Source organism: Zonotrichia albicollis, chromosome 1, assembly GCF_047830755.1.
Source record: "Zonotrichia albicollis isolate bZonAlb1 chromosome 1, bZonAlb1.hap1, whole genome shotgun sequence".
Classification (NCBI taxonomy): domain Eukaryota; kingdom Metazoa; phylum Chordata; class Aves; order Passeriformes; family Passerellidae; genus Zonotrichia; species Zonotrichia albicollis.
The window spans coordinates 103,306,290-103,330,533 of NC_133819.1; the positions used below are offsets into that span (position 1 = coordinate 103,306,290).

Genomic DNA, 24,244 nt, shown 5'->3' on the forward strand with positions numbered 1-24,244 from the left:
GCCAAGAGTTGAGCTCAAATCAATTTGTTGCCTTTAACGAGGGTGGGGTACATTTTTAGTCAGAGCTGATATTTTCTCAGCGTCAGTAAAAGCAGCAGTTCAGGCTTTTCCTGCACTGTAGAAGTTGTCTCAGATCTGCCAAACTAGTAGTGCTGGATTCTGCAGCTGCCCCACAAATTAAATTTCTGCAAACTTAACTGTGAGTCTTGTGCCTCGAGCAGTTGCAGTATTGGACTTGGCTGGTTTCGGTAAGACAGGTTATTAGAATAGCCTTGTGTTTTAAACCATGTGAAAATTCATTAGGGAGCTTCATCTGCTTTGTATCTTCTTAATATATGGGCTTGTCTATTAGTCATGCTGCAGCACAGTGGATTTTTTTTTTTTGGCTTTTTGGTTTTGTTTGCAGAGGTTTTGGTTTTTGTGTGTGTATGTTTAAGGTTGTTACTATTAGACTTGTTAATTTTTGTCTTGCTTCTTTCCGTTTACAGTATTTATTTTACCAATTTGTCCATAAAACATAAAAAAGCCCTTGGAATTTGGAATAAGAAAACATGGTAAAACATTGTTTTAACTTGCTTGGTTAGAGCAAGATATTTGTATGGGTAGAGCCCTCCTGGAGTCAAAACTTCACATTTAAATGTTTAAATAAATAAAAACAAAAACAAACTTAGAAGTCAAACTAATCTATGACTAAGTACAAGTCTTTTCATTTCTAACTGTTGATGCTTGTTAGTCTTATGCCAGTTCTTTTAACATTTGGAGCTCTTTGTCTTCTCTTGTCACATCAAGTCACAGAAAGTCAGATACTTTTCCTATTTTTTCAGTAGTTGGTATAATGAGGTTGGAATTGAAGAATATACCCAGGATATGTAATATCTGTTCTCTTTCTGGGCTACTGATGCTGATTTCTAAAGTAGAGGTGCAGCAGTGAACTAGAAATACCAGCTATCCTAAAGTTGCCCAGAGAGTGCTCTGTCCTGTTAATACCTTGCGTTTTCTGAAATCTTGTAGTGGGATTGATGTTTTTCAGACATGGTCTTTGCTTGAAAAACAATCAGTCTCAGGGTTTTAAAAAAAATTCTTTGGCTTTGTGGTTTGTTGGTTTGAGGTTTTTTAGCTTTTTTCAGGTTTGTTTTGTTTTAATAAACTGGGGCTATGCTGAGGCAGCTATTTCTGTGTTTAAAAGCGGGAGAATTTCCAATAATTTTCTTTCTTCATCTACTGTGATAAAACTTTAAGAACCTAAATGTCACCTTGGTTGCACTAAATACTATTTAAATGCATAATAAAAATATTCTTTACTAGAAAAATATCTGGGTCCAAATATGATAGTAGGATGGAAGAAAATGATGAGTATGGTTTGCTATGATTGATACAACTGGGTAGCCAAGACACATTTTTTGAGGCATCATGGCAAAAGCAAATATCAGCTCTAAAACTGGTTTTATAAAAGCTTTTTGTAAAAAAAAAAATCTCAGAGAAAGTGCTTTTGATGGAAATTCATTTTGACCATTTGAGTAGAGTTGTAGTGAATTGTATTTTGTGAAAGAGAGTTTTGTTACCATTGTGTCTGCCCATACAAGTGATGTAAAGTGTGCCTTCTCCTTACAGAGTAGTTTGGACTCTTACTAATGAATTAATTCCAGTTTATACTTGTAGCCTTTAAATCAATCACAACATCAAAATGTTGTGTTTCTACTGGGAAAAAATACCCACTTCAGGTGGTACTGGACATGAGCTGCTCCCAGTGCTGGCAGAACACAGGATTTGCTCTGCCCTGGTGTCATGTGCTGCTCTTGTGTGTACATGGCAGCACAGAACAGCTGTTCCATGGAGGAAACCCATCAGTGGCATTTGGGCAATAATCCCCTGCCCCCAAGGCCCTTACTTGCTAAAGAAACTTAGTTTCTGAATGTGAGTTATTTGTAAGACTTCACTGTTTGTCTTCATTGCTGTAGCTGGGTGTTGCTGTTAAATCCGTGATTCTCCTGTGGAATTTGGGTATTCTTCAGTCCTAAACTGGATTTTCCTGCTGTCTTTGGTACCAAGTTTCCTAGAGTATTGACAGCTAAGAAAGATATCTTCTACTGCCTTTGAATCTGCTGTTCAATCACTTTGTAATTTCTCTGTTTCTTCTGGGATGTTAGGAATGATTTCTCACTTAGATTTTTTTATGGTGTCTTTGAATCTATACAAGCCAAGAAGTAGTTTGACATATAAGCTCAGTGCTTGGCAAATGTTAAGTTATCCCCCATACACTCTTGTTAGATCAAAAATGCATATCTTTGTATTAAGATAGCTGGGTGTTCTTCATTTTCAAATGTACACTGGCTACAGGCTTGTGAGAGCTTGAACAAGGGCCTTATGTCTGAGTTATTGACTTCAGTAAATAAGCATAATTCAATTTTTTTTTTTTTGGTATCAGCTTGTGAGTGGCTTAGATGATACAAGATTTCATCATTGTGTGCTGAAGTGCAATTAACTGGCTTTGAAAGTTAGCCCCAGCCAGAATGACTGCATTATTGGCATTTTGCTTAGTGTGCAAGAGGCTTCAGAAACTTTAAATTTTATTTTCTGAAGTTTCTTTAGACGTGAAGGTCTGTATCTTTGTTCCTAAAATGCCTGTGTAATGTAGCTTACTATGAAATAGATACACATAGGTATCTTTTTAAATAAATGATGGGGGAGAAATAAAATGACATCCTGAAGGACTGGTGCTTATTTGCCTGAATACAGCCAACTAGGATGTTTTTCTTCTGAACAAAAAGTAATCTCTTTACTGCAAAGAATCAGTTGTAAATGCAGTTTCCAAAACAACCTGATTTTGAAAACAATTATTAGGCTAATTGGTCATTAAATTTTGAAGCTCTATAATCAGGCTTAATGTGGATGGTCTCACAACCCTAATTACTTAATAGTGTGCTTGAATGGCTTTATTAATGTACATTCAATTACTGCTGTTGGTATTTTGAAACATGCTAATATTGCCTGTCAAACAGCACATAGTGCAGCATTTCATTGAATAAAAATCTTCATATGTAAGCAATATTAATGGGAATGCTAATATTTGCTTTTCTCCAGCTACATTTTCTTCCCTTCTCCATCTTCATGTTCCAGGATTTTCCATACCTCATCTCCCACGTCATGCTTTGCTAAGAATGTTCTCCTGAGCTTGATGTGAGCTTCTTTTGCCTCTCCATGCATCTGATGAGTGACTGACGGTGACTTTACCCTCCTTCATTAGTCCATGTTCCACTCCTTGCTCTGCCAGTCAGGAATGAAATCCATTTCTGGATCCACTACTAAAGCAGCACATGCATCAGCCTTTCTGCTGGACTCCTAAGCTAAAAGGGATGGGCTCTGGCTGCAGTGTATTTCCACTTGTCTAGCTTTTATTTTATCTTCAAAAGAGATAGGAAAGTCAGAGGGAAGGATCAAAAGGAAAATGGTAGAAATCAAAAGGGAAAATACGTGTGTTTGTGGAAGGAAAAGAAGAGGGAAATGGAGGGTTAATTTTAGGGAAAGAAGAGAATAAATAAAGCTGTGTCAGGGGACATTTAGGTTGGATATTAAGAGGTTCTCCACCCAGAGGGTGGTTGGGCACTGGAAGTGGCTCTCCAGGGAAGTGGTCACAGCAACAGCCTGACAGAGTTCAGGAAGCATTTGGACAATGTTCTCAGGCACATGGTGTGACTCTTGGGGTGGTCCTGTGCAGGGGCCAGGAGTTGGGCTTTGATGACCTTCTGGGTCCCTTCCAGCTCAGGATATTCTGTGATTCCATGAAGTATTCTTCTATTGAATGGAAGTATTAAGGCAAAGCCATGCACTTACGTCCTTCCCTGTTGTTCACAACCCTTAATAACAACAAAGGGCAATATTGTTAGTACTCAGGTGTACTTAAAACATCCATAAAAATTAAAGTCAGTTAAAACAGCTCTAACATCATCAGTGGTTGTTCTTCATATACAATTTTACAACACAAAAACAACTCCTCACAAGTGTTGTGGAAATTCACTGCTGCTTATATTTCAGAATGGTCATAGTGGGATAATGAAAGCGCTCCAGACTTTTTTTAAAATACTGTATGTTGCTGCAGAATGAAGCATTGTGAAATAAATCTAGTTATGGGGTGGCTCTGAGTAATGACTTGATTTATAAATAGCTGGTCTGAAGCAATTAGTTGGTATTACACTGTGCAGCTCTAAAATAATCCCTTTTTAATTTTCAGTATGCAGCTGATGGTGCTGCTTTACTTCCTTATAGCTGAAGTGGAATAGAGAGTGAACTGAAGCCTCAGCAGGGCTGAAATAAACATTAGACATTTATAGATCCAGGCTGAGTGTATGTGCTAGGAGTAACCAAGTGAGCATGCTGGCACTTTACATGAGATGGTGTCAGATTTTAGGGGAAAGGGTTTTTTTCATGGATGAAGAAGAAATAGTAATTACTTCTGTGATTTTAGAGTCAGTTTAGGATGTTGATTTGAATGGTCATTTGTGAAATAACTAAAACTGATTGTTAGTTTAAGCAGAAGAAGTCTGCCCAGGTTCTGTAGATGCTGATTTGAACACATTGATGGTTTTGTGTGATCTGGAAATGAAGAGAGGTAGAACTGTGTCTTTTTATTCTGGAAACTTCTTTTCCACATTGTTTAATGAACAGAAGAAATGGAAGCTATTTTCACTGTCTTCTGTCATTCTCTTAATTTTTCTTGATTCCTAAAACTCAGTTCAATGTAATTCTGTATCTAGATAAGACACTAGATATGATAGAATGAAATAAAATGTTAATGAGTAAGGGAATCTAGTATTTTATATTAATATTTATTTTCAAAGGTTTTGTTTTAACAGATTGCAGGGTTTCTTTTTAGTGGATTGCTACTTTAAGGAATAGATAGACTTTGTCCTTTCAAGAGGTAGTTTGAAAAGATCATTTAAAAATACTTCCTCTGCTGAACAGAAAAATACTGTTCCAGCAAATGTTATGTAGAACCTAGCTGTACACAGAGATTTTTCCAGACTGCCTAAAATAGAAACTTGACGTGAAGCAAAATTCTCCTGGTTTGTTTATACTGTGTGAAAGTATAAAGCCTGGTCCTTGACTATATTGTACAGTGCAAAAGAACACAGAGTGCAGGCGTATTCTCCAGCTGGATGAGCTCATGCTTTACAAAGCAACTTGTACCTGCTGTGCACTGTTCACTCTGTTGATAACTGCTGGCTTTGGCAGAGGTAGAGTTAATTTTCTTTATAGTAACTAATATTGGGCCATGTTTGAATTGATTGTGCTGGAAACAATGTTTAAGCTGCCTTCTTCCCTGCGAATGTGAGAGGAATTCATACACCACTCCCATGGGCAGGAAGCTATTGAGCCATCCCCAGATGAAGGGGCTCTGTCGCACCTGACAGTGACTTGGGAGCATGAACACCACCATTCCAAGCTTCCCCCATTCCTCCTCCTCCCTCAGCTCTGTATGATCAGCATGACACCATGCTCTGGGGTATCCCTGTGGTCAGTTGGGATCAGCTGTCCTGGCTGCATCCCCACTTTGTGTGTCTCCTGCTGATTGCTGATGAGGTGGGGTGAAAGGCAGAAGAGGCCCTGCTCTGTGTAAGTGTTGCTCAGCAATAACTAAAACATCCCTTATCAACCCTATTTCCTGCAAAAATAAAAAACATGGCCCCATACCAGCTACCGTGAAGAAAATTAACGCTGGCCAGAACTAACACAATGACCAAGCTGTAAATTTGGTTTAAAACAACAGGGAGGTTTAAACTGGAGTGGCAGACACTGTTATGTCTTGAAGCCTCCTGGAATCCCTGCTTGGAGCTGCCACCTGTTCAAGCTAAAGACAAAGCTGAGGAATAGATGAAGAGAATAAGAAAGCACTCTGACTTCAGTGGATTTTTTTTTGGCATTGTTGCCTGGGTCTTAAGGAAACAGAATGCAAAAAAAAGCTCTACTGTAACTGCATCAGACTGCAAGATTAGGCTCTATTCAGTACACACTGGAACATATGCCTCAGCCTTTGGAAGAATTGAGCTCTTATCTAAATTGGTAAGCTTAAGGTTCAGGTTCTTGCATAGCAGCAGTAATTCCCCAGAACAGCACAAACGCCTTTTGATGGCGAATTACAGTGTTGTGTTACACAGCCAGTTCCCTACACAGCCCTCCTTGTTTGCTGCTTGGAATCGACCTTACAAAGATCCCAGAGCCAGGTACTTAAAAGTTAGGGAATGTAAGAACTAAGGTGACTTTACAGTTCTAATTCACTCCTGGGTATGAATGTTTCAAATCTTTAATTGCATCGTCTCATCTGCCCGTGTTCTTCACAAAGCCAGAGCTGACTTGGTAGCTCAGGAAGGAAGGGGCTCACTTTACATCTGCAGGTCATTAGTATTGTTAGGCAGATGACATAAGTGCTGCATAATAGATGAGCCCTGTTCAGAAGGAAAAGGATCTCGTGGTTTTGGTACATTCTGCACTCTTGCTGGAGTGCTTCATAAAGAAATGTATAAATCCTGTTTCACAGCAAACCTCATCAATTTAGGGAAAGGGAGTGTTGCCACTGCTTTTTCAGTGGGTGGGCAAACTTTGAAGGTGTCAAAGAGGTATGGAAACAGTCTCCCCATTTTGAGTGCCTCATGTCCAAAGTATGTACACAGCTCTTGATATATTTAATACAGAGTTCTTGTTGTCTTTGATTGCAGAGCTATTTCTTCAGCATCAAGACAGAGTTCAGACTGTGATCAAATGAGTAGTGTGCTGTTACTCTGTGGAGAGCCTGGCTTGAACATTTTGCACAGCTTCCCACTAGAAAGAGGAATAAATTTGCTTTCCCAATATTTTGCTTCTTTCCCTCAGTTCTAGCACCTTTTACCATTGCTTGCTTTCATCATCAGATAATTCTGCTACTTGAGGGAATTATGTGATTGCACAGGGAGATCAATATTAAGTGCCAGTTCTTGCTGTTTAATTATGCTGCTGTGGTGAGGCAAAAGCTGCATCAGCTAGATCAGTTCTTTGATAGGATTTGTTGTCTGGCTGCATGAACAGTAGCATTGGCATAAATGGAAGCTGCAGGTTTTGTGTCTGGGAGGGTGGGAACTGCCCGAAGCAAATTTAGAAGCCATTTAAGAAGAACTGCTGCTGTGCATGCAGCCTCAGTCAGATTGATTTTGCTTACTCTCCATCCCCTTTAACCTGGGAAAGGTGGGCATGAGTTCCTCCAGCCTTGGCTTTGGGCACTGGTTCCTATTTCTTTACCATCAAGTTCCTGTCCTCCTTGCCCAGCCTGATGGTTCCTCATCTTGCTCTGTTTGCCACCTTCACCCTTTTCAAACAAATTACTCTTGGGAGCAGTTTGCTCAGGTGTACAGCCTGTTTGCCGAGACAATCTCTTGCTCTGCTTTCAGTGGATACTAGGCAGTTGCAAATGGAGGGTGCAAGGCTTCTTTAACTCAGCCACCTTTGAGCAGGCTGTCACACAGGTGGAAAAAATGCACATTGATGTGTCAAAGTTGGCATGTGAAAGGACTCCCTTCTCAGGCACACTTCAAGCCCATCTTCCAGAACTGAAGAAGCCAGGCCTTGTCACATAAAAGAACCAGAACTGAATTAAATGTCGGAATAAAATAGGTGTTTTTGCCGACTTGACTCTTGAAAGCACCCAATCTACTTTGGTTGACTCTCCCCGACACCACTTCATCCTAATGAACAATTTCATCTTCTCTTCCTTGCGTTCTAAGAACTGCTCTGACATTTTTATAAGGAAGCAGATGAGTTACTACAATAGGAATATTTTCTTTCTTTGCATTAGTATAATATGGAGACTCTAACTTTCAGAATTAATAATCTCATTAACTATTAGTTTGTCCTAGTTACAGGTGCATGTTTTGGTCAGCTGTTACCTTTAGTGCTACAAATGGAATGTTTGATCACGAGACTACAGTTCAGCATTTTGTTAAGGTGTGAGTTTTTGTTAGATCTGCTAAAACTTGCACATAGTTTGTGTAGTGTTCTTCAGGATCTGACTTCTTCAATATGAACTTCAGGATGCCAGTATTGCTTATGGAGTTCAACCTGCACATGTTTCAGAGCATCTGAAGTTTAAACAAAAATGTTTTTCTCCTGTGTGCTCCTGATAACATTTGGGAAGAGATACAGAAGAGATGGGAAGACTTTTTAACTTTATTGTCATGAACAGCAAACCTATACGATATTGATTTGTCTGAGACTTCATTTTGTATTTTGCAACTTGTTCAGCAACTCATAAACTTTCCAGAGTATCCCTGAAAGTGTTCAAGGCCAGGTTGGATAGGGCTTTGAGCAACCTGTCTAGTGGAACCCCAACCCGCAGGGGTTGGAACTAGATGTTCTATAAGGTCCCTTCCAACTCTGATTTTGGTATGTTTTTCTATAGGAAAAGTAATTTAAGTCTGTAGTGAAGGAACTGGACCCCATAGGCATTTAATTACTTTGTGTGCGGTGATCTTTTCTGTTCTCATTGTTCTCAGTGAAGAAAAGACTGCACACAGCAGGGGACTTGCTTTGTCTTTGTTATGTTTTATTCAGACCTGAGTTTACACTTGTAGCCGGTGTTCAAGAAAGCCAAGTGCTGCACACATTTGCCATGTCAAATACAAATGCATGTTGCATGCTTCTGTTTAACAAAAGGTTGTATTTTTAATGAATCATGTTAATTACAAGTATTCCAAGGAAGATGGTTCAGGTTATATCATTTTTGCCTGAACAACTTTTAGGTAAAAATTTAGTAAGGCATATGTATCTATCCTGTGAGACATACATCTTATTATTTAAAATATTCTAAATCAAATCAGTATAGTTTGAGAGTAACTGATGTTATGCCTTTTTGTAAGTAATCAGTAGACCAGTGGTAACTGCATATATCAGCAAATCCTGAAAAGGCAGAGGTACTCAGTTCAGATTTTTTTTTATCCCCAGGGGGAAGTTAGGCACGTAATAAGGTCCTGCTTCTTAAATTGAATCTGTTTTTCTAATAATTGTAATTGAATCTACATCTGTATTGTTTCTCTTGCTTCTTCTGTCATCCCCCACATATATGTGCATATTCTGTGGGGATTAGGATTCATCCAGGCAGTGTACCATTTCTTGAATTTAAAAATTTAATTAAATATTTTTTAAATAATCACCAACTTTGGTGAGAAACACATCTCAAAGGTTTAGCAGAAGCAGCTGGAGAGATGCTTTCCTTTTCCATCTGACAATTACATCAGTAGCCTTAAAAAGCAAAGAATGAAGAACAGCGTCTGTGGTTATCGCTGGCTGTCCTGCTCAGTGGGATCTTTCCTGAGAGGCCGTGGCCCAGACTCCCCCTCAATTCCTTTCTTCTTACAGTGGTGCCAGTTCTGGGCTGACTTTCTTTCAGCATGGGAGGTTTCTGTGAAGTAGGTGATGCTCGTAGGGAGTTTGGAAAACTCTGATGTAGCCATGATATTTTCTGAAAAATCCTTTCCTTAAAATTTTTTCTCCTGAGAAGCTGAGAGGCCTCAGGAACAAAATGTAAACAATGATTATCTGCTGCTGTGGAATGGAACAGGTGGATCTGTGATTGGTCTGATGTGGTTGTTTCTAATTAATGGCCAATCACAGTCCAGAATGTCCAGACTGTCTCGGTCAGTCACAAGCCTTTGTTATCATTCCTTTTCTATTCTTAGCTAGCCTTCTGATGAAATCCTTTCTTCTATTCTTTTAGTATAGTTTTAATATAATATATATCATAAAATAATAAATCAAGCCTTCTGAAACATGAAGTCAATGTTCTTGTCTCTTCCCTCATCTTAAGACCCCTGCAAACACCATCACATTCTGATACTCATAATGTTTGATGGCTGGCTGTCTTATACCTCTTTTTTTTTAATTACTAAGAATGTGACTTTTTCGTAGTTCAGCAGCAGAGAGTGTACTATCTGGTTTTGTGAAAAGATGTCAAAATGAAGCTTGACAAACACACTGACATGAACACCTGAGACCATACTTTGTATGTAGGGTACTGTAAGAAGCTTACTCTTGCAGGATCTGGGAGCATGCTTGTAAACATATATTGTGCCAATTTTTTGGTTTTGTTTTGACCCTTACAGAGCCAACAGTGCGGGCAGAACTGATGGAGCAGGTGCCTCATATTGCCATGTTCTGTCAAGAAAACAGACCTTCAATCCCTTATGCTTTTTCCAAATACCTGCTACCGATTGTGGTGCGATACCTCGCCGACCAGAATAACCAGGTATGTTTCTGGTAGCTGGTGAAATACTGTTGTGATGCCAAATTATTTAAATTTAGTGTGGTACAAGTGTGTTATATTTTGGGATATAAGGATTTGGAATGGACATGAAATACATGGTACTATAAATTTACTTAAATATTAAAGAAAATCTTTTAAAGAAAATGTAATGACCATTTTTTACATCTCATGTGATCTGTCCTGATCTGGGGCCTTTTATCTGATATTGTATTCACATGGATAAAATTAGTCGTTTAGACAAGTTTGCACAATTTAAATTCTGGCAAAAAGGAATAGTAGTAAAAAAAACTGAGTCCTTTGTATAATTCAGGTTTTAACACCATGATGTGCCTTCATTACCGGTTATTTGTATATCAATCCAATATACTTTTTGGATTGAACTCGTGGTTTGTCTCTCTGCATGTATAAGTTAGCTTGTTCAAAGTTTCTTGAGGCTTCTCCTGTCATTTCAGACTAGACTAATGCTAGTTGAGACATTATTTTCAATATTTTAGGCCTCTTGAGTTTGTCACTTTTTTCCTTGCCCTTTTCAGAATTTGCAGAGTTAAAAATAACTACCCAAACCTATTTTTCTTAGTAGTTGTTTTGCTAATTCATGTATAATACAACAACTCTACTTTTGTTTGATGTTCTCCTGCTAGAATATTCAGTGATTGTTTTCATTGTGTTAACGTCTCTTGAATAGTTCATTGGGCTGTGGATCTCTGAAACAAAGAGCTCAAAGGTGTTTCCAAAATTGCTGCATTGCAGTATATGTAGTCTCTTGCTGTATGTAATGTTTTCTCTTCTGGTGAAATTATTCCTTTTGGAGGTAGGGGTTAGCAAGCTATGACATCAATAATGGGTATCTTATTTTTGCACTTTTTTTTTTTTAATTGGGACTAAGCAGAATTGTGTCTCAGAATTTAAAGGCATTGGAAATAAACACAGTTTCTCCTTGCCAGCCTATTTCTGGGTAATCTCAGAAAAAGAAGATTTGTTCAGTGTTAGAAATTTGTTACTCTCCATTAATTGCGTTGCTTTTTCTTTGCACGTTTGGTTCAAATTTGCCATGACTGCCCTTTTTGACATTAAAACAAATTGTGTGTGAACCCAAGAAACACCTGCACATTGTCAGCTACAGCAGATATCCCCCTCCATACTTCCCAAAACACAGGACAGCAAACAGGAAGTGCTTGCAGAAGCACGTGTGGAGCACTTGTCCTGTCACTGTGTGCAGTTAGTACTGCTGTGTGTTGGTATATAGGTACACCTTCCAAAATACAGCACACATGTATTTCAAAAAATAAATCTGTCTTGGAATTGCTTGGTTCAATTTTGTCTTTTTGTGGCAGGTCAGAAAGACAAGCCAGGCAGCGTTGTTAGTGCTGTTGGAGCAAGAACTCATTGAGAGATACGATGTGGAGACCAAAGTGTGCCCTGTGCTGATAGATCTGACAGCTCCAGACAGCAATGACGATGTGAAGACAGAAGCTGTGGCTGTAAGTAACAGCAGTGCCAAATCACACAGCCAAAAGTTTGCCTGAATGCTTGATAGTGCAATGGTGGTGGTGTGTTTCCAAGTTGCACAGCCATTACTAAAAAGAAAATGTTATATTCCCTCTCCGTAACAAATCTGTAACAGCTTCTGTGCTGTGTCAGTGCTGTACACTCTGGTCAAGTTAAGATTTAAATTCAAAAACTTAGATATGCTATTTAAAAAACTCCAGCTGGACAAGACAGTGCAGGGGATTAATTGTATTGACTCCTAAAGCATCTGCTGTGTTGGCTTTTTAGTTTTTTGAATGTTTGTCTGTTTATTTTATGGAAGTTTAAATTGCCTGTGTGGAAAATTTCCATCAGTTCAAAAGCTTTAATGCCTCAGTTCTTTTGCTCTTTGCTGTATGTCTATTCACTTTATTGATTTTGTGATGTTTTATTGGACAAAGTAATAAGCATCTGAGTTGATTAACTCATGGTTGGTTGGTTGGTGGCCATTTTTTTGCATTAGACACAACCTTTGTAATTAAAATGTATGTGTTGAATTAAAATAGTTAGTAGATGAGTTAATTTATAATGGAAAAATGGCAGATGTAGGCCCTTTTGTTTCCTTTTTTAATTGCAATTTATATTGCTGCTTTCTGCTGGGTGAATTTTTTTCTGTTCTTTTTGCATGAGAGGGACCTCATTTAATATTTTACTTTCCTACAGTGGCTAGACTGATAAACAATAAAAAGTCTCGGTCACTGTTGGATTTGGCACCAAATTTCTAGTGCTTCTTGATGAAGCTTACAACTACATAAGGGAATAAAGTATAAGCAGATTAGTTTTATCTGTCTTCATGGTTTTGAAGATATTGAAACTTGACAGAAATTTCTGTACCTCATCAACCCCCTAGAGGTTAGAAGAGCCATCATTTGTTATTATAGAGGAATGAATGTAAGTAGTTCTACTGACGTGATGGGGAATGGTAAATGTAAAATTCTTTTTGCTTTTTAAAGCTTTTTTAAGTTTCAGTACAAATTAGAATGAAGGAGCAGTTAGAGGGGAAGAGGGATTTTTTTGATGTGATACATTTCTTTGGGAATTTTATGTTTGGGAGTTGCATGTATGCAGTGTGATGTTGTATTTAATTTTAAACCATACAGGACTCAGAAGTCTCTTAAGCATATTGTCAATAATTTTCTGTTAATTGTACATATATACATTTTGTGTTGAAATAGTAAAAGAATCATGTACTTTTTTTTAAGATCTATTGGGTAACACAGGAGAATAATTTCTAAGAGTCTAATTATCTTTGTTAGCTGGGAATTTCATTCACTTTATTGGAAGATCAATGTCATCTTGTACACTTGTGTCATGTCATGACAAGTAAATGGGAAACAGTTCTTTGCAAAAGTGGCCAGACCTTTTCAATTTAAATGGCATTTTGTTTTCACTATTTTTGACAGTTTTCAGTAAAATTATGTTCATCAGAACAAAGAGTAGAAGTAAAAAGCCTCTGCTTAGCTGGCACAGAATGGTGGGTTATGCAAGCATCTCTGATTAGTGTCTGTCTTGCCATTAGATTATGTGCAAAATGGCCTCCATGGTTGGGAAGGACATCACGGAAAGACTTGTGCTTCCCAGGTTCTGTGAGATGTGCTGTGACTGCAGGATGTTTCATGTTCGTAAGGTATGAATTACGGGCATCTGCTCTGGATTATCTGTGACAAAATGTGTTGTGCTTGGAACTTGCATGTGACTAAGAAACTTCCCTGGTAGATCTCATTTGTGACGTGTAAGTGAAAGCTGTGGGGGTTTTTGTTTCTCGCATTTCCACAAATTTTAATGTTTGACAATGAGATTTTTTTTCCAGAATCACTACCCTTATTACTAGAAACAAAGAAAGAATCTGCTTGTCCTTATGCTGTAGGTGGCTGCAGTGTGATTGGGTGTTTGTCCTTATGATTGTGTTGGTAGCCAGGAAAATATGGAGCAACTGTGGCTGGTGCTGCATCAGCCACCTGAGCTCATATCTCTGTGCACAGATGGAATTCAAGATGCTCATCTTCATCAAAGATGAAGTAAACCAGTATTCCATCATGATGTTTAGGTGTGGAGTTATAAGCTATCCAGTGGCAGTGTTTTCTCATCCTGCCACTGGATAGCTTATTTCCCTTGATAGCTGCATGTGTTCTTTAATTTGACAGCACCCCAAATACATTTTATCCTCTGTTATTTTCATTTAAGTTCTGCGGTTCTGTGATTAAAAAGACTGACTAATTTTTAAGAAAATAAAATTACTTATCTTTTAAAAACGGAGAAAATGATAGAATGGGAAAGTAGCTCTTAATGAGTTTGCACCAAAACATATTTTTCTGATTTTAAAAGTTGTTGATTTTTTTCCCCTTGGATTTTGCTGTATTAAAGCTGTGGTCTTAGTCTTTATTTCTTGCATTCTGTCTGCAAGGTATGTGCAGCCAATTTTGGAGATATCTGCAGTGTGGTTGGACAGCAAGCCACTGAAGAAATGCTGGTAAGCCATTTCTTAAAGGGTTTTTCTTCTTAATACAATTCAGGAGTGGAGCCAGACAAGCTACAGAAGAAGGGCAGTTCATGAGAGATTGCAGACACAGGGGAGTGTGGCAGGGGGAATAAAGTGCTGGGAGTGCTGAGGCTTATGTATTGATTTAATCTCTTCAAGTCAGTTTTCCTGCCTCAAACAGCCTCCTGGAAAGGAGGGAAAGAGAAAGTAAAGTCAAGAAGTAAATCTCAGAAATAAAAAATGAAATAAAGAGAAGAGAGACAAATTCAAAATGGAAGGGAACTGGATGGAGTGGTGAGAACAGGATCCTTAACTGTTCACACTTTCCCATAGTGGGTCTGGGGAGCTAGTGGATGTTGATGGATTTGGAGATGTGACAAGGCTAGGGAGGAGAAATTATCTTGGCAGGCTCTGGAGCTCTGAAAGCTCTTCAGGCTTTCTCCTCTTGGGAATGTGGACAGTGAGCTTGTTGAGGGCCAGCCGAGGCTGATGAATCAATGCCCTGAATTAGTGAGGGACTTACTTACATGGACAGTGTAAATGCAGGCATGACTTGGCTGAAAGGCTCTGCAGCTTTTTGCAGTTGGGACAGGTAGGCCTGTTGTGGCTGCCAGGCCATTTCTTATGCTCTTAAAGCATTTGCTGCATTTTTCTCTAGCTATTGAGTGATTCAAGTCATTTGGTAGTGAAGTTTAGTAGTGTGGATTTGCATCCCATATGCTTCCTGATTTGGGATGTAAATTGATTTCTCTCACACAACTGCCCTTTTAGTGATTAGCGTAATGAATTTGGATTAAAACTTTGTAGAGGGTGCACTTAAACTACTATGCAATAAAAAGTGATGATTATTTCATTTGAAAGCAGTAATGTGTGACAGGACAGCTGGGGTTCTCTTTCTATAACAGAAAATGCCATTTTCTGCTCTTCTTGGATTACTGTTAAAAAAAAGGAGGGGTGTAAAAAGCTGAATGATAAAACTTCATTTTCTAATCTAAAAGCTTTTTTAAATTAGAGGCAAAGTCCAGGATACTTGGCTGCAGAGAGTAGGGGACAGCTGAACATTAATAAATGTGAACAAGGCTGTAGCAACAGCCACTGAATTATTAGTCATGTTTTGTCACTGTGCCTGTTGCAAAGCCAAGGCAGCTGTGCCTCACCTGCACTCTGTCCACCCTTACCATTACTGTGTCCAAAAAGCCCAAGCACCTGAGCACCTTCAAAATGCTTCAGTTATATTAGTAAAACCACTGCTCTGTTCAAACATGTTTTCTCTTGGGCAAATGCAGTCTTTCTCTCATTCCCCTGTTCTTCTTTGCAGTTGCATTGTAGGATAGATGGTGGCAGAGGTCGATAAATCTAACAATGAGAAGTGTAGGTAGAAAGGGAAGTTTTTTCTTTCTGAAGATGCTGTTTGTTACTTCAGTAAGAATCTTACAAAAAATCTGAAGTGATCTCTGATAGGTAAAATGCTAATCATAGAATCAAAAAATGTTAAGGTTTGGAAGGAACCTTAAAGATCATCTAGTTCCAACCTCTCCTGTCATGGGCAGGGATGCCTTCCTCTAGATCAGGTTATTCAAGACCTTACCCACCTGGCCTTGAGGACTTCCAGGCTTGGGGCATCCACAATCTACCTGGGCAGTGTGTTCCAGTGCCTTACCTTGCAGTAAAGAATTGCTTCCTAATAATGCACCAGTATTATTTTTCTTGTCTCTGATTTAAAAGAATGGTGTGGACATGAATGGTGTAGACTTGTCTTACAATAGGTTTCTTGGTCTTGGGGGTATTTTTGAAGTTGGGCTTTTGGGGTACGTTTTGGGAGTATAAATCATTCTTAAGAGGTAGTACTTCCTTGCAATTCTTCAAACAGGTGAATTTTCCTTATCTGTATCCATAAGTAATATGAAAGCAGCAGATTAGAGGCATGGTGCTACTGCATATGTGTTCTTTGTCTTGCAAATGTTAAACTGTGCATCTAAGTATGAAGGTGGACAACCAGGTGAAGAAAAATGAATGTGAAAAGAGAACCTGTTTTGAAACAAGTGCAAACTCACTCACTGTATTCCTAACAGCTGCCAAGGTTTTTCCAGCTCTGCTCTGATAATGTGTGGGGAGTTAGGAAAGCCTGTGCTGAGTGCTTCATGGCAGTTTCTTGTGCAACATCACAGGAAGTCCGGAGGACAAAATTGTCAACCCTTTTTATTAATTTGATTAGTGATCCTTCACGATGGGTAAGAATTGCTTTTTGTTTTTTGAATAGCTGTCGTATTTGAAGGATTTTACTGCAATACTCTATGTAGAACTTCTCATGGGTGTGGGTAATCTAACCTATTTCATGCACCTCAAGCAAAATTGTTCTTAAACTGGTTAGTTCATTGGTGGGTGTAGAGAGTCCCTCACATTTTTACAGCAGTATGTAAGAAAAACTGCCAATGAAGTAGCTTTTTTGAGCTACAGAATTGCCTGTGATTAACACAGCTGAGAATCATTAACAAAACTGGAAAATAAATTATGATATACTTATTCTTCTTCAGGTTCCCTGCCACCATGTTGTTTTTTGATGGAGGCCATGGTGGAGTTTGTGGTTGGTTTGGAGGTTGATTAGTTTTGGGTTTTGTGGATGTTTTTGATGTTGATGGTGGGGAATTTCTTATTAATTAAAATTGTATTGTTTCTTAGGTGATGGGTTTTTGTTTGCGGGTTTTTTTAGGGGGGTTAGGTGGGATTTTTTTTGTTCTTGTTGGGAGGGTAGGTTGGTTTTTTGTTTGGTTGGGGTTTTTTATTATTTGCCATCTTGAAGATTTACTCTTAAACCTTAAGTTTGTTACTAAGCAGACAACTTCCAAGAGCAAAGGATCATCTGCACAGAAGCATGAGCTTATGGACCTTGGAAAGTCATGGAAGTTGTAGCTCAGCAGAATTAATCAAATAACAAAAATTGAGATAGAGAATTGTTGAGAAGAGGAGCATAAACAGTAGGAGAAAGGAGGAGCAAATGCACAGCATATCATGTGGGAAAGAAATATAATGCTTATCAGTTAAATTTCTGAAACTGAAATGTCTGTTTTCTGTACATGATGTTTTTTTCCTTTCAAGTTGTTAAAATTCTGAGCTTCCAAATTTACCTGCTTCTCTTATCTAAACAGATTGTTGCTCCTTTGGCTGTGGGGAATAAGCCTGTCAGTTTGGTAACCTGTGATTTAACTGGTTTCACTGTGCTTTTTCATTTTTCTTAACTTTTTTTTTTAAACTTGGCATTTTGTAGACATCTGGCAGATTCTTTCCAGACAAGAGCTTCTGCTCTTGATTTCTTGATTTCTTTAGTAGGCTTATGACCCTTTCAATTCCTAGTAGCAGGCATTTTATGTTTTCTAGGACAGCAAGATTTATATATAATTATATATATATATTTATATATATAAAATTTTGTTTTTTCACCTTGGACCCTTTCCCCTAGGTTCGCCAAGCAGCTTTTCAGTCTCTGGGGCCTTTCATATCAACTTTTGCTAATCCATCCAGCAGTGGCCAGTACTTTAAAGAAGAAGATGGTAAAACCCCAGAAGATTGTGATTCTGCACAGGAAAATAGGTAAATTTGCTAAATCTACAAATTACTTTTGCCTCCTTGGTCTTCTTCTGCATGAACTATTAGAAAAACTAACTTTCCTGGATAAGTTGAATATTTGGTAAATGGAAAGATCTGGATCTTCTCATCTCCATAGAGCAGAATTAGGATATATGTTCTGTGATGAGATGACTGACTTGATAGACAAGGAAGAGCAGTGTATACTGTGTACCTGGATTTTTTTTTTGGCATGGTCTCCTGTAAGATCCTTGTGGAGAAGCTGCTGAAGTTGGGTTGGATGAGGGGATAATGAGGTGGGCTGAGGGCCTGGCCTGGCCCATGGCGCTGGTCAGCAGCGCGTAGTTGAAGGTCACTGACTGTGTGTCAAGAGGGGTCAGCACTGGTTGGGTCCAGTCCTTTTAACATCCTCTTTACCTCTTTAGTGATCTGAAAGGAGCAGGGTGTAACCTCAGCAGGTCTGCTGATGACACAAAACTGACAGGAGTGGCTGCTTCACCCACAGGGTCGTGCTGCCATCCAGAGGGAGACATGGAGAGGCACACTGGAGAGGGTGCAGTGGAGGGCCACAAAGTGACAGATTGTGGGAGCTCTCCTGTCGGGAGAGTCTGAGAGAGCTGGGACTGCAGCCTGGAGAAGAGAGGGCTCACTGGCGGGTGTCTTACCAATGTTCATAAACACCTGAGGGGAGAGTGAAAAGAGAATGAAGCTGGACTCTTTTCAGTGATGCTCAGTGACATGACCAGAGTCAATGGCCACAACTCCAAACAGGAGGTCCCCTCTGAACATCAAAACCTACTTTTTTTTTTAACTCTGAGGATGACCAAGCACTGGCAAAGGTTGTCCATGAAGGCTGTGGAGTATCCATCCTCTGAAGTACTCAAAACCTGTCTGGACACAAGTCCTGGGCAAGTGGTTCTGGTTGTCCCTACCTGAGCAAGGAGGTTGGCCCACGTGGCTTCTAGAGATCCCTTCCAACCTTGACTCTTTGTGATTCTATGACTTCTGTTTTGTTATGGTGTAAATAAATGTACTTTGACAAATAGCAAGTTGATAGCATGTGTGTTATCAAGAAAGAGCATAACAAATCTATTTTGATTTTTTAATGTCCATTTTCTTTGGCATTCAGCAGTGAGCAAGTCAGGACCACAGAAGATGGCACAACAGATGAAGAGCACAACAGGACAGAGGATCTGTCTTCACATTGTGATGATAATGATGATTTTGCAACAAAACTTGAAAATGTCGTAGAAGATCAAAATACAGTGTCAAATAACTCCAAGAGGGAAAGTGATTTCCAGACTGAATCATCCTTCCATTGCACTTTGCCTTCAGAATCTTGTGGGGAAATGGCAGATGAGAACGAGCAAAGTTCTCATTGCTGTACAACAGCTGTGCAGGAGGCTGGGCTGAATTCACAGGAAACCTCTCTTTCAGAGCAGGAATTATACAACTCTTTCCATTTCTGGAGGACTCCACTTCCTGAAATAGATATTGACTTTGAGCTTCAGCAGACTTCTGATATAAAACTCGATAGAGAAATTCAGGAACTCACTATGCCAGTGTCTCCAAGCATTCCTATGGCAACAAGGAAAGAATTAGAAGAAATGATAGAAAATTTGGAACCCCATATAGATGATCCAGATGTTAAAGGTATGGTAAAGATACTGAAGCATTTGTAATGTTTGCAGATATGTGTATGTTGCTTCAGCAGTTTGTGCTTTAACCTCTTAGTTGTTTTAAAAGTCAGAAGTACTGTTTTCTCCTGGTCCTCAAAGAGATTGAGGAAAATTGATATATAGTCAGCTAAAAGGGAATTTGCATTTGTGTAAAGATGTTTAAAGGAGTATAATTCCTTTTAGAAACTGAATGCATGTGCAGTTAGGCAGTATTAAGTTCTGACTGCCTGTTTTGACATTATAATCAAATAGATGGTTCAAAGGCATAAGCTGTTGATGAGCAAGTTTATGCCTAATTAGCATACATGCAAAATAAGGCAGATTAAGAGGGTTTTATTTTTTTAATTATCAGTGTGAATTATGGTTTTCTTTTTACTCATTATCCATTTGATTTTGGATTAATTAGTCTCCATTTTTTTCTGCAAAGGCTTTTTTATTGCAGTCACATGTTTACAGCTTTAATGCGACCAGTTTGTCAGATCAGGCTGATAATTGATCCAGGCTGAGTTCTTGAAGTGAGCACACATTCTCCATTTTAAAAGCTCTTTAAGAATGGAGAAGGGTTTCATAAGTGTGACGAGGTGGTGGAGCAGCACTTCAGAGACACCTCCTCAGCTTAAAGGACTTGGCTCTTCTACACATACTTACTGGAAATAGGTTTTTCTTGGTATTCATATGCTGAATAAATTCTAAGACACATTGGGCTTGAGTGTCACAGTCAGAAAGTCTGGAGGTACCACTAAGGAGGCAGCCATGATATTTTGGAGCTGAAGAATCTCTAAGGGGGGAAGCATGCCTCTGTGCCAGAAAAAGTAAGAGGAAAAGGAAGGGCGAGTTGGGGGGAAATATTTTAGAATAAACTGATATTGCTTTCAACTTCATTTTATTGTTGGTAGGTTGATATGCTAATAACTTTCTTAAAATCCATTTTGTGCTTTTATCTAATCACTTGTGAAGTCAGCAGATAAAACTTTGCTTTAGGAGTGCTTTGGGCACTAAGGAAAAGAGGTAAGAAAAAAAATTCACCCTTGCTAATGACTTCAGCCTTCATATAACCCATCTTTGAAGCCAGCTGCAGAAGCTTGCACTGCTATTCAGGTTTACTTTGTAAAGCTGTTCTGTCTGTAGTTAAGAGAACATACCTTAATGCATAAATTACAGTGGTTTGTGTAAGCATGTAGTTGTGCATCCAGAATTGTCCTGTGTTATGGGTTTATCATGTGTTCATGTCTTGTTTCAGAGCAGGTTTTTGGAATTCTTTTTGTTTGTTTGTTTGTTTGTAGGTCTCTTGACTGGGTGTCAGGAGCTTTTCTGTGGAGTTGTTGACCAACATTTGCACATTTAAATAAAAGAAAACTGTTCCTAGGTTGCCAACACCATGGATTTCCCCACTCTGACTTGGTCAAGGCTATGAAATGAAGCCCCATAAAACATTCCTCCTAAATCTTCTACTCTTTTACCTCTTGCCTGTGCTCTTGTTATTCAGTCTAAGCGCTCAAGAAGCTGGAATTTAACAACAGGCCTGTTTCAATTTAGTAACATTGCAATTTTAATTTTGCACAAAGTGCAAGTAGTATTAATTTTGCATGCTTGTCTCAAACACTGTGGCAGACATAGAAGTGGTAGATATCCAGACTTTAGTCTGAGTAGCTGACTTAATACATGTGTTTTGAATCTTATGCTTCCTAAATTGTGACAAAAGGTAGGCTTGCTCTGGGGGTAATCCAGAAGATCAGAGCCCTGTCTCCTTGCTCATGGCAATATAATCTAAAATGGTTGTTGCAAACTCATGGTATTAGTATTCAATCAAAAGTATATCTTAATCTGTTTTCATGGAAATTTTATGAAGCTCCCTAATTTCACAGTTAATTTTGTCTCCAGTATACATGGCTTACAAATGTATGCCAAACAGCCCTGGTCCCAAATGGTCCAAGGGCCTTACCCTGCCTGCACTTCCCTCTCATGATGTTTTTGTGTCTTGTACTGTGAGTAGGCTTTGCTTTGACAGCAATGACTGAGCAAGCTAGGAGGGTTTTTTTTCCTCTCTTTATTTCTTTTTAAATCCCTGTGATCTTTTTCTTGCACTTATTTTCTTCATTGGCTTGCTGTCACCTAAGTCCTGGACTCCTGCTTCCATGCTGTGCTCCTGTCTTTATTGCTGCATTCCCAGCCAAGGGATGGGAGTGGAAGATGCTGTGTTCTCTGTGGTGGGTAAGTGGAGGCCTGCCATACTGGAGAGCTTCCATGGGTACACATCTTCTGGCTTCTGTAGCACACTGGCCAAGGATCCTGAAGGCATGACAAGATGAAGTGATAAAGTGTGGTTTGGGAATGAGACTGCAGTGTATGATGTTTTGCATGTGTCAGTAAGATAAAGTTGTTCAGGTGACCTTGTCTCTGGCTCTGCCTTGCCTCTCTATGCTTAGCTGTGCAAATACAGCAGCCTTCTTTTGACATGGGTTTTTGGTTGTTTATTTTCTCTTTTTTTAAATTGTTTAAAATTTTTTTTAACATTTTAGAAATTTATGAGAAGAAGAAAATTTATTCCTGTTGTGTGGAATCATAATGGCACAGGGTTTTTGCAGTTTCTTAAGATCACACTGAATTTTTATTATTTGACTCTGCAGGATGTATAGTGATGGTAATAGGGTGCTGTTCTTCACTGGTCAGTCGGAGGAGGTTGATGATTTCTATTTTGCTAGTTGGTTTCAGAGCCCATCCCTGAGAGCTGAGGCAGATGTGGAGATTTGTTGCTGAAATTCAGCCAGCAATTACTCTGAGTCAGAAAAATATGGTTGTGTTGGGGTTTTCTTAGTGGTTTTTTTGTTGTTGTTCTTTCCTCCCATCACCCTCTGCTTTGCACTGGATGTTGATCCCTAGCAGCATACCTTTGTACCTTCCCTCCACATGTATTCCCCTTCCTATTTCCTTTTTTATTTTCATTTCTCTTTCTTTCTGGGTTTGACATTCCTCTGCTGCACATGTCTCACTTCACCCTTGTGTCTTGTGTGAGTTGCTTCTCCCCTCACCTGCTTGCATCATTATAGCAGAAGTATTGAGAAAGAATAGCTCAATTTTTGTCTGAGGAGTGCCTGAGTGTACCATGCCAATGGGAAGAGTCAAAAGAAAGGCATCACCAGGTCATGTAGCCCAGAGTATGGCATGTTCAGTGCATATTCCCATCTTCCAGATGCCTTGGATGCCAAACACTAAGGGGTTGCTGTTTACATTCACACTGGTCATGGTTGTGTGGTTTTGGTTTGGTGTTTTGGATGGGGGGCAGTGGTGGGTGGTATTGGTTTGTTTGGGGTTTTCTCAGTCAAGCCTTAGATCTTTGCTTCAAGGTGTGGAGACTGATGAGATCTCCAGCAAAAACAGTTTTTTAACAGCAGTCAGTAACCATCATAGAATATTTTTTCCCTAATCTCATTCTCAGAAAAGGATAAACTGCTTCACCTGAATCTCACTCTTTACCTTGGAGTTTTCCTTCCAGAACTAGCTTATTGCCAGAGTGATAAATCTGAGCAATAGGTGGCTGAGCATTCAGCAACCAGGATAAAGAGAGCCTGTCTTCTCACGGGCAAACTGCTGGCTAGCAGAGCTGCACAGGCTGTGCAAAGTTAAGCACTGCTATTGTAATCCCTCTGGAAAGGACCTTTCCTGTCCACTGGCCAGACATCTGGAAGGTCTCAGGCTGGGAGATGGGAACCTGCACGTTCCTGTGAAGTATGCCAGCTTTTTAAAAATCATCACAGGTCTTTTTTCAGGTCACGTTTTTCCAGTTCCCTGAGGCTGCTGCTGTCTTCACTTCCTTCAGAGATTGTTTTTCTTTCCTCAGATGTTTTTCTTTCTTTATTTTTCTTTCCACTGACATTTTCTTCAACTGGCTTTATCTTATGATCTGTATAGAAAGGGCTAAATCATGTAATGTCAGCTTTCATTAATATTATTTGGGGGAATAGAGGAAGCCTGACTTGCAGGCTACTAAGGCTAACTGTGGCCTAAGTCACTTAGTTACAAGCTGTTTTGCCAAAAGGAGACCTAATGTGGACAAACCAGCCCAAATGTGGGGTTAATTGATCCCATTCCCTTATAAGAACTGTAATTTAGGTTACTGGCACTGAAAATCTAAAACATGTTTTTAATGGAACAGGTGAGGAGTAAGTGGAGAAGAAACTGTTCTTATGTTTCAGTTACTTCATCTCTGTACCCATTGCAGCCCATAGCTTTTGCCTCTGAGTAAGAAGTAAGGGTAGGGAAGGCAGATCTTTTAGAAAAAAGAAAGTAAAAAGAAGAAAAAAAATAAATAAAACATCAATGTCTTCTTGTGAAACACCAGGAGAAACAGAAAACAACAGTAAGGGACAGAAACTCCTGAAAACCAGGAAATTCAGTAGGACAGATGAAATGTGATTTAGAATTTCTAGATTGTACTAGTTATTTTAGGATGCAGGTACAGTAGCCAAGACTAAATACTTTTTTATTTAATAATACATCTCACCTGAAGCAAAAGTTGAAGAAAGAGTTAATTAATGGTCTAAGATGGAGTGAACATTGATTTTATCTGAGCAATGCAATAACCTGAGTTCTATGCTATGTGCAAAACTGACCTTTACACTCCAGTTTTTACCGAAGGTAGTTGTGAAAACTGGTTAGCCAGAGATTCCCTTCTTGAAGCATTTCTCAGTCATTCAC

General features: G+C 39.1%; 1 protein-coding gene across 10 annotated transcripts in view; it reads left to right on the forward strand.

The window, feature by feature from the left end:
• Positions 1-24,244, forward strand: part of PPP4R1 (protein phosphatase 4 regulatory subunit 1) — a 62,207-nt gene that overhangs the window by 23,645 nt on the left and 14,318 nt on the right. For 8 of the 10 annotated variants that reach the window (XM_026793199.2, XM_026793202.2, XM_014266808.3 and 5 more), the window contains 7 exons: positions 10,122-10,264; positions 11,617-11,763; positions 13,329-13,436; positions 14,214-14,279; positions 16,361-16,519; positions 17,746-17,876; positions 19,000-19,523. In XM_026793199.2, coding sequence (XP_026649000.2) covers positions 10,122-10,264; positions 11,617-11,763; positions 13,329-13,436; positions 14,214-14,279; positions 16,361-16,519; positions 17,746-17,876; positions 19,000-19,523 — 1,278 coding nt within the window. The remainder of the gene's footprint in view (positions 1-10,121; positions 10,265-11,616; positions 11,764-13,328; positions 13,437-14,213; positions 14,280-16,360; positions 16,520-17,745; positions 17,877-18,999; positions 19,524-24,244) is intronic. The other 2 variants (XM_026793201.2, XM_026793205.2) reach the window with 1 other exon arrangement.